This window comes from Micropterus salmoides, unplaced genomic scaffold, assembly GCF_014851395.1.
Source record: "Micropterus salmoides isolate LMB-PRFRI ecotype aquatic unplaced genomic scaffold, ASM1485139v1 Ms_hic_scaffold_22, whole genome shotgun sequence".
Lineage (NCBI taxonomy): Eukaryota > Metazoa > Chordata > Actinopteri > Centrarchiformes > Centrarchidae > Micropterus > Micropterus salmoides.
Window position 1 is genome coordinate 9552821 of NW_024041373.1, and position 10090 is coordinate 9562910.

The following is a 10090-nucleotide window of genomic DNA, read 5'->3' on the forward strand; positions in this document are numbered from 1 at the left end:
TGTGTGTGATAGAGAGAGGGGGGAGGGCGGAGAGAGAAAAATAAAATAAACACACACATTATGAAAGCAGCTTAAAGACCAGAGAGCATGGTATATTTGGCACAGAACTTTTATTCATGCAAAACAAGTGAAGTCATCAGATCTTTATCAAAGGGGGGGAAAAAAAACACTGTCTATTGTAAAACAGTTTTTATAACAACAAAATTAACAAGCATGTCACAAGACATATCAAACATCTGTCAAATCCCATTAAAAATACATACAATCATTCAACTGGTGTAAAACTAAAGCAGACAATGACACCATAGAGAACATAAACAATGTGGCTGAAGCCTGTGCAGGACTCAGACCACTCCTTCCTCGGGGTCGATGAGTGTGGTCCTACTGGAGAACACATCGGCCAGCATGTGTTTGGGGATTTCTGAGCCGCGGACACGCAGGGCATAGCAGGCGTCCTCCACTTTGCCCAGGCTCTGTCGCAGTGTGTGCAGCTTCTTGGACACCTCGTAGGGGCCCGTGTTCCCAATGTAGGAGAAACCGTCGTGGATCTGCCGCAGGAACTGGCTCAGCTGGAAGGGCGTGTCGATGTCGCCGTTGCCCACGCTGCTGATGCACATCCGCATCAGCTCTCCGGTCAGGTCGGCCACGCCTAGAAGGTAGTCTGAGGGCGTCACCTGGAAGGTCAGGACCTGAGCTCCCGGCTGCAGGGTGTCAACTGAGCCCTGAGGGGAAAACAGGGCGAGAATCACAAATGAATGTCAACAAAAGACTGAGATTAGGAACACTACTTTTGTGCACAAATATTCTTATCCCAGCAGCATTTACACAGAAGGTTGATGGTAACAACAATATCTACAAGATGTGATTGTTACGCTGTGTAGCTGTGCTACTGGTAGAAGGCCCGGGCTGTAAATGAGTCCAATTTCTCTCAAGCATAATGATGCTTTTACTGCAAAATATTGAGGTTCAAGTAATTTTGCTTGCCTCAACAGGCACCCGTCATCTTCGAAAACAACAGGCAGAGTGGATAAAATGACATAATGACACATAATGCTTATAAATGCAGTACATAGTAACATCCAGGGTTGCCTTTGTGTGCCATTATCACTGCTTTGAAAGGAAATAATGTACAAGGAAAATAGAACACACATCTTCTTGAAATAGTCAGTTTGGGGAATACGTTTATTCGCCATCTTGCAGAGTCAGATGAGAAAACCGTCACCATTCTCAAGTCTGTGCGCTTAATATGATGCTAAGGATTTTACCTTGGGACAAAGACAGGCTTAATGCTAAGCTAGGTGCCTGCTGGCTCTAGCTTCATATTTATCATACAGACAGAGTTTTATCGATCAAACTCGAAGTGAACAAGTGTATTTTCTATTGTATTTCTTTAAATCTTGTTAAATTTTAATGCAAACAATGCATGCAGCTTAACCACAAAGTCTTCTTTAAATTTACCTTAGGATCCACCTTCTCTGTTCTCATGAAAACCAGTCTGGCATTGATCTCCTCCAGGCTGATGAGGCTGCGATGACGGATATAGTGCAGGAAAGACACGGCCTCCACGTACTCCTGGATCCCTAATGCATGAAATCACATTGAAATGGATCACCACAAGACACTGGGAAGCACAACCATATATTCAACTGGCCCAACTGTTGAATCTAAGTGGGATTAGGGTCTGGTGGGTGCCTTTATTTTCTTCATTTATTAATTTTATTTTAAAAAAAACTTACAAAAAAGAAGGTCAACCACATATCAAATGAGCCCAGCACGTAGTGTATGTGTGTGTAAACACTACATGGTATCTGCACAGCGCAGATCACAGATGTAGATAAGGATTCAAATAAAAACCTGCTTCCTGTCGTTGTCTTTTGATTGAACAACAGTGGCCATTTTTTTGTGATAGGCTGAGATGACCCCCCATTTGTTTCCCCCGTGTAAACAACAATCAAATAATCACAGGACGGAAGACTTTGTGTCTAAAGTTTACTTTTGGAGCTGGAATTGAACTTCAAAGAGCCTCCTATCTCCGCGTAGCGAAACACAGTGTGCTGCACAGAGCCGAGAGGAGAACGTGGTTCATTTTCACTTCACTCGGAGTAACTTTCATGGCTCTTAAGTCCAAATTACACCAGCATTTGCATTCAGAACAGCTTTATAATGCGTTTCCAAAATCACATGCAGAAGGAGTCATGGGTTCATATTCACAACACTTTTGACCATCTAACCGCAAACCTCTCTTGTATAGAGAGATGCCTCGTCCTTTTCATACATATTATTTATCTTTAACCTAGACTTAACATCAATGGTTTACATGATGTTATGAATTATGAATGATGAATTATTAAAAGGCCCTGAAAATATATTCTCTCAACTGGCTTCTTACTGTGAGTCCAAGAAAACACAAAGTTAGAACAGTTTGGTTATTTCAGATTCTGTAATTGCAATCCAACATTGTGTAGATGTGTTTACATTCTTACAAACTGTTACCGCAGCATCGCTGTACTATTTGTATTATTATTATTCTATTATTTTTATCTATCTCACAGTCAAAAGTGCTCATCAACCAGCGCGGTATGCAATGTTTGGTTCTATGTACAAGCAGTTAGGGAAGCATAGAGTTGTAAAGCCAAAAGATGATTCTTATGATAATCCAGCAAAACTAAAATTCTTCATTGGTCATTTCAGGTTCTGTTCAAATTTAGATGACCTGTCTATAACTTACTGTTTTGTGTAAATGAAAGGTCTAATGGACATCATTTGTATGCATTTGTTTTTTTAGTTTTCGCTGCTCATAATGATGCCAGAGGAATAAAGTGATTGCGCTTGTTAAAGACTGCACGTACCTCTCTGCAACTAATCAGGATGTTGCAATATTTGAATCAAAGCCTGATGGCAGTTGTATGCTTGTGTTGCCAGGCCACTGACTGAGTTTTTAACTGTTAAATTATTGTTTTCATAACTTTGTGAGAAATAAACTTTAGGCTGCAGATTCTTAGGACTCATTATATTTAACTGGGAAATAAGTCTTTGATTGTGGGTCAACAGTGATTACTAATGAAAGGGTCCTGGTCTACAATAAACGTCAAGCGTGTAGGTGAGATTTTAACACAGACCACTGGATGAGACAATGGGGGTAGGGGGAGATCTTTGTGCTATATACATTTGCATTTCCTTTTGTCAGCTCAGGAAGAGCCATTGAGTGTATGCTCCAGATGTGATTTGCCATTTGTTTTGCAGTTTACCATTTGCTGTTGTGTCTTTGAGTGTATTTAAGGAGAGCATGTATCTTTCTCTCCGTGGCCACATATAAAGAATTGATTCATTACATCTCTGACTTTAAGAATGATTTTTGCTTATTTAGTCATTAATATATTTAATGTTATGGAAAAACACTTACATTGTCAGGGTAAATAAATGAACTGCTTATTAGAGGGACCATATCCTATTTTTATGTACTAAGTACTAGTATTTATATATTTTAGGTCCAACCTTTATTTTGCAAATGCAATGCATAACCTTTATCAAAAAAAACACTGCAAACATCTAAACATTGCCGGTGGTCCCACAGCTGTGACACTGGGCTTAGAGAGGATATAACACAATCTGAGGCGGACAGGATACGACATGAAAAGGTTACACAGGCTTTGAGGCAGGCAGGCGGAGTTCAGTTCCTGAGTTTGTGACCAGGAGCTGTTCATGTTATTTACTCTGAAGCAGCAGTTACCTTGGGTCACTCCGACTTTGATTTTGTTTTTGTTCATGTTGATGATGTCTAAACAATGACTCAAGGAAAACGACTGGAATCTAGAGAGATTTTACCGGCACATCATTTGGAAAAGTTGAGGGCTGGGTGTAGGGCTGACTGGATCAGTAGCTTCAATAGTTTTGATCAAAATTCAATAAATGTGTATGAATGGCCACAGATGATGTAAAGATTAATGACCACAGATCACTCAGCTGCAGGTGAACCCTGGGAAATGGGCTGGGTCAAGCTAAAGAGCTTATCAAAGAGCTGCTTTGTCCTGTTATCAGTGGCAATTACGTTCACATGTAGCCCACAATATCTTTAATGGTCCTTCTATATGACAAAAAAAACAAACAAAAAAAACCCAGACCCATTACACATGCCTGGAGACTTCTTGTCCAGCCAAGATTATCTGGAGAGCTCGTGCAGCGAGCCCAGTCTCAATCTAATAAAGCCGATATAAAAGGGGGGGAACATGAAGCGTCTAATTGGTGGGAACTGCCACTGGTCACGTCGCGGAGGATGCAGTGATTCCTGAGTGACCACAATCTAAAAACGACTTCCCCAGCTGCTAGATAACAGCTCACCCCCGCTCTCAGTAATGTTTTTTTTCCTCCAACCTCTGCAGACATTTTGGCTACCCTAACGAAAACTGATATTGATGCTAGTGGGAATACAACTTTTATCAAAGGGTGTGTCTATCATATCCTAGCCTAGATCAAGGTTCACGCTCTCACACTATCAGGGACGCATTTCTCGTGAAAGTTCCGGTTTAATTAACTTTGTGACTCACTAAATCTCAAAAATGATTTTGAAAGACATTACCATTTAAAACCCATTCCTACATCAACAAATGTTGTAAAAATACACTAAATGGGGACTATCTAAGTGTCTGTAAATAAACAATAACTGTCAACAGCATATCTAGTTGCTTATACACTCATCAGCCACTTTATTAGGTACACCTGCTCAATTGCTCGTTAACGCAAATAGCTAATCAGCCAATGGCAGCAACTCAATGCATTTAAGCATGTAGGCGTGGGTCAAGACAACTTGCTGAAGTTCAAACTCAGCATGGGGAAGAAAGGGAATTTAAGTGACTTTGAACGAGGCATGGTTGTTGGTGCCAGACGGGCTGGTCTGAGAATTTCAGAAACTGCTGATCTACTGGGATTTTCACACATTCGCACAACTCTCACAGCTCTAGGGTTTCCAGAGAATGGTCCAAAAAAGAGAAAATATCCAGTGAGCAGCAGTTGTGTGGACAAAAATGCCTTGTTGATGTCAGAGGTCAGAGGACAATGCGCAGACTGGTTCAAGATGACAGAAAGGCAACAGTAACTCATAACCACTCATACAAGGTATGAAGAATACCATCTCTGAACGCACAACACGTCAAACCTTGAAGCAGGTGGGCTTCAGCAGCAGAAGACCACATCAGGTGCCACTCCAGTCAGCCGAGAACAGGAGATTGAGGCTTCAATTCGTGCTCACCAACATTGGACAATAGAAGACTGAAAAAAACATTGCCTGATCTGATGAGTCTTCATTTCCACTGCGACATTCAGATGGTAGGTCAGAATTTGGTGTAAACAACATGAAAGCATGGATCCATCCTGCTTTGTATCAACAGTTCAGCCTGGTAGTGGTGGTGTAATGGTATGGAGAATATTTTCTTGGCACACTCTGGGCCCCTAAGTAGCAACTGAGCATCATTTAAACGTGACAGTCTACCCGAGTATTGTTGCTGACCATGTCCATCCCTTTATGACCACAGTGTTCCCATCTTCTGATGGCTACTTCCCGCAAGATAATGCATTATGTCACAAAGCTCAAATCACTTCAAACTGGTTTCTTGAACATGACAATGAGGTCACTGTACTCCAATAGCCTCCACAGTCACCAGATCTCAATCCAATAGAGCACCTTTGGCATGTGGCATCATAGATGTGCAGCCGACAAATCTGCAGCAACTGCGTGATGCTATCATGTAAATATGGGCCAAAGTCTCTGAGGAATGTTTCCAACACCTTGTTGAAAGTATGCCACGAAAAATGAAGTCAGTTCTGAAGGCAAAAGAGGGTGGCCCGTGAGTGTTTATTGTAGGTTCATTAATTAGACGCTACAATAAACACTCTGTCTTATTATGATAACATTTTTGGCCATATTGCCAAGGCCTATGTTTCAGCCACTGCAGCCGGTTCACAGCTTCCCGCTGAAGCTGTCTACTGCACAGATTCCAAAGCTTTTGGTACCTACCAGTCATTTCGACTCCAAAATGTGTGAAAATAGGGCCCAGGTTTAAAAATGCCACGATTATTTTGTAAATACACTGTATGTGTATCCCAAAATTACCCTTTTAAAGGGCTTGTTTGCTGTCTTGAACCAAAAAGGTCTACGGAAACTCACCTGGCGTGAAAGCTCTGTGAAACTGATAGATGTCCTCTCCTCTGAGCTCCTCAGCGATGTGCCCGATTTTCTGCCTGACTCCATCCAGTTTCCCTTCTGCTTCTTTAAGAATTTCCTCTGCATCTGGTACACTTAAAGAAAACACAGAGAATAATAAGTTAGAGAAATGTTGTTGTTTGAGAAATGTTCTCAAACAACTGTGTCCTGAAACAAAAGTGGAACATTTTGGAGTTGGTTTATTCACTGAATTCACTTTTTCTTCAGAGTATTCATCCTTCAACAGAAGGCTGATGATCATGACCCAAATATGAAACATCTATTGATATTTTAATGTTATTTTACAATGATGCTTATGTCAACATTTAAGTGGAACTACGGCAAATGTTACAGCTTTCCCATAAGCCCCATGAAAACAGATCTGTTTCCATAAAAATAGAACAATTTAAACAAAAGCCGCTGTAACAACGTGTAAATCATCAAATGAGCAACATTCCTCCAATTTCCAATATATTTTTTCAAAGTGAAAAACTTTGTTCCAAATTAAACTGCACCAACATGTCTTTCTATAATAGTACCTACCTGGTGACTCTATGTAAAAGAAAAATTGTCCTCTTGCTTTCGATGGTGACGTCTCGACTGACCTTAACAAGACGCTCATATTTGTCGTGTTTGGTGTCAAGCTCCTGCTGGAAAACTTAAAAGACAGATAACAAAGGTTAGTTTTGAGCACAGGTGTCTTAACACTAATGAAATCCATTTGGGTAAAAAATGCAATCCATATACTGAGGATGCAGTTACCTTTGAAAGCAGCAATGACAGGTGAGGATTGGTGGGCACTCGCATCACAATCCTGCACTGCATCAGCAGTTTTCCTGGGACATCCTTCACCTGACACGAGGCAGAAAAAGTCTGGTGATACTACAGTTTGTGATCAATAATAAATGCCTCTAGATGCTGTCATTTTCTCTAAACTGACCAAGTCAAATTAAAGAGGACATGAAGATCAGTTTAGTCGTTTACCCTCAAACGGTAGATATAGAGCTTGAAAGACTTGTAGGATTTGGTATTTGTTTTGGGTTTGACCCATTTTAGAGACTAAAAATCAGGATACCAGGAACTCCACAAACTTAATCACTGGAGAACCTCTTTAGGGTGTGAACTAGAGCTGAAACCATTGGGCAATCTACAAAAATTAATCTATAACTATTTTGATAATCAATGAATTGTTTAAGTCAGTTTTTTTTTTTAAATTGCCAATAAGAAAACAGTGGTCCAAGCTGCTATTTTCTTACTTTTGGACTGCCGGTCAGATAAATCAAGCTATACGATGACATAACCTTTGGCTTTGGGAAATGGTGAGGGACATTTTCTTTTACTATTTTCACATGTTATAGACTAAATTAATAAATGAATCGAGAAAATGTGCTAATTGATCAATAATGAATATACTTGATAGCTGCAGCCCTAGTGAGAGCTATATTTAGAAGAGAACTGGATAAGAGTTAAGGCTGTCTTTGGTAGGATTACCATTTCTACTAACGTTACTGAAGAAATGAATAAGCTGGAGCTGCAGTATGATCTTGGCAAACAGCGCTGTATAGCCAACTGACAGTTTAAACGTCAATATAGGAATCATTTCACCACATTTTAACTGAGATCAAACTACATGTTTGTGTTTATCTTTACTGTCGCTAACTAACTTAGTTATCCCATGCTGATAACAACTAACAATGCAACTTGCATTAAAACGTTATTATTGTTAGTTGAAAGCTGGACTTACCTTCTCGCTTATTCATGCCTTCGGTGTTGCAAGTTGTTCTTTTAGTAAATGTAACTACTTTAACCTCCGTTGGGGTTATTTTTGAAGGCTAACTGTTTAACGTTACGGCCACTTCAGTCCGTGCTGCCAACCAAATGTAACGAGGCAGAGTAACTTGCTTTACATCTGTCAGGGATAACTGGGGTCACCAGACAAAACAGTTCCTTTTAACATAAAGGTTACCATCTCTGACCAATAATAAACAGAGTGAATGAAGTCTGAACGTCTTACAATGCCAAATAAATCGTGTTTGCTTGTTTTTAATAACAGGCATTCACGTGGTCCTCATTCATCTCGGGGCTTTTGCGCTATTTACACGCGTAGCAGGAAATGAAGAGACGTGCATCATGGGAGATGTAGTAACATTGCAGAAGGTGGCATTCTATGTTGTTACAGCATTTCCCCAACTTAGTCAATTAAAGTACATTTATTTGATTGTTTTGTTTTAAAATAATTTTAAAAATGTAACAAATAATTTAAGCTAAGGTACAAATTAAACAATTAATTGTTTATTATAAGACGTGGATGTCGTCCTGTAATATAACCAACACCATGTTTTTACATATTGTTGATTTTTATTATGAAGCATTCAGTGTCACGCATGGTTGATGTGGCAGATTCTGTATCTATCTAATTATATATATCTAGGGTAATATATCAATCAATGGGGAGTGGCACAGGCCCGCCCTTGCGGCTAAACACTTTCTATTTTCAGTCTAAACGCAGATTAAGCAACCAGTCGTGTCCAGACTGCCATCCTAAATAGGCCGGTGTCATTTGTTGCTATTAAAGTATGTTTCATTTCATCCAACCTTTCTTGATCAGATTACTCGCTTCTCTCCGGTAACCCCTCCTCCAGGGACTCCTGCAGACTGTGTACGTGCCACACGACTGGTGCTAACTTGAGCTTGCGCTTTGCCACTGCACAGCGCACTCCCAGTCATTTAAAAACCCGTTTCACTTATGAATGTGATGAGCGATACCCCCCATGACTGTATATAATGACATATTGATCTGAACTTAATTTTATGCTTCAAAAAAATCTAATAAAAATGTTTTACAATATGCATTCTGATACCCATGTAATGCCCCCCTGGAGCGCAGTCATGAGCTTCATAAACCGTCCACTAACAAACTAATGAGTATATCATAACATCTATAACATAACAAAATATTATTTTGTTGTGTGAAAGGAATTTCACACATGCAAGCCAGGAATGGGGGCAGTCTGTGGGCAAAACACACCGAAGTTGACGTTGACTGATGATGCCTTCGGCTGCTCCCTTCAAGCTCGTACATTCGAGTTTAACGTGTCCGCAGGTCATTTGTGCCTTTTGCAAGTAGAGCACTGATTATGTTTTGTGTTGGTATCGTAGTTGTCTGTTTGTTGATTTGTTTGTTGGTCTGAGGATTGCTGTATGGCACATTATGAATTCCCGAAAGGACTAACAAACATATCTATCTATTTCGACAACTACAACAATGTTCTTGAAATGATTTTCAAAAGATGTTGTATTTATAAATCAAACTTGTTGCAGCTAACAGCATAAAATTAAAAACTGTAATTGGCTGACTTTTCACATTCACAATTGTTGAGCTGCCTTTATTTTGCCAAGTATTAAAAACTTGTCTAAGGTGGCAAAGACAGAAAGAAAGGTTTGCTAAATCAATACTTTTATTTTATTTATTTTTTTATTTATTTTACAATTGAGCTAAGACACACACACATATATATATATATATATATATATATATATATATATATATATATATATATATATATATATATATATATATATATATATATATATATATATATATATATATATATATATATATATATATATATATATATATATATATATATATATATATATATATATATATATATATAAAGGCTGATGGGTGTCTATGGGATCAAATAACATAATCATGATCCTATAGGCTTCCAGGAATTGAGCAAAACTAAGCAAGTAGCCTAAACTAAGGGTGTGTGAGCAGGTGCCTTTTTTCCAAGCATTGTCTGTGGGGGGTCTCAATTAATGTGTTAATGTCTGAGTAGTATTGTGATGAGGTATCTAGTTGGTGGAGTTAATTTTATGTATTTTATA

At 39.1% G+C, this 10090-nt stretch overlaps 1 protein-coding gene across 1 annotated transcript; it reads right to left on the reverse strand.

Moving 5' to 3' along the window:
* Window positions 1–93: 93 nt before the first annotated feature.
* tsnax (translin-associated factor X) lies at window positions 94–8263 on the reverse strand. The gene is made up of 6 exons (XM_038737459.1): window positions 7941–8263; window positions 6959–7048; window positions 6740–6854; window positions 6161–6291; window positions 1459–1580; window positions 94–722 (listed from the first exon to the last, which is right to left on the reverse strand). Exons 1-6 carry the CDS (start codon window positions 7954–7956, stop codon window positions 345–347), a joined length of 852 nt encoding a protein of 283 aa, XP_038593387.1. The 5' UTR covers window positions 7957–8263; the 3' UTR covers window positions 94–344.
* Between the last annotated feature and the right edge of the window lie 1827 nt (window positions 8264–10090).

What these genes read in the sequence shown, in the direction of transcription:
- tsnax (XM_038737459.1), bottom strand. An exon ending in TGTCATTGCTGCTTTCAAAG is followed by an intron (nt 6,855 to 6,958) that starts GTAACTGCATCC and finishes CTGTCTTTTAAG; the next exon opens with TTTTCCAGCAGGAGCTTGAC. An exon ending in TCACAGAGCTTTCACGCCAG is followed by an intron (nt 1,581 to 6,160) that starts GTGAGTTTCCGT and finishes TTCATGCATTAG; the next exon opens with GGATCCAGGAGTACGTGGAG.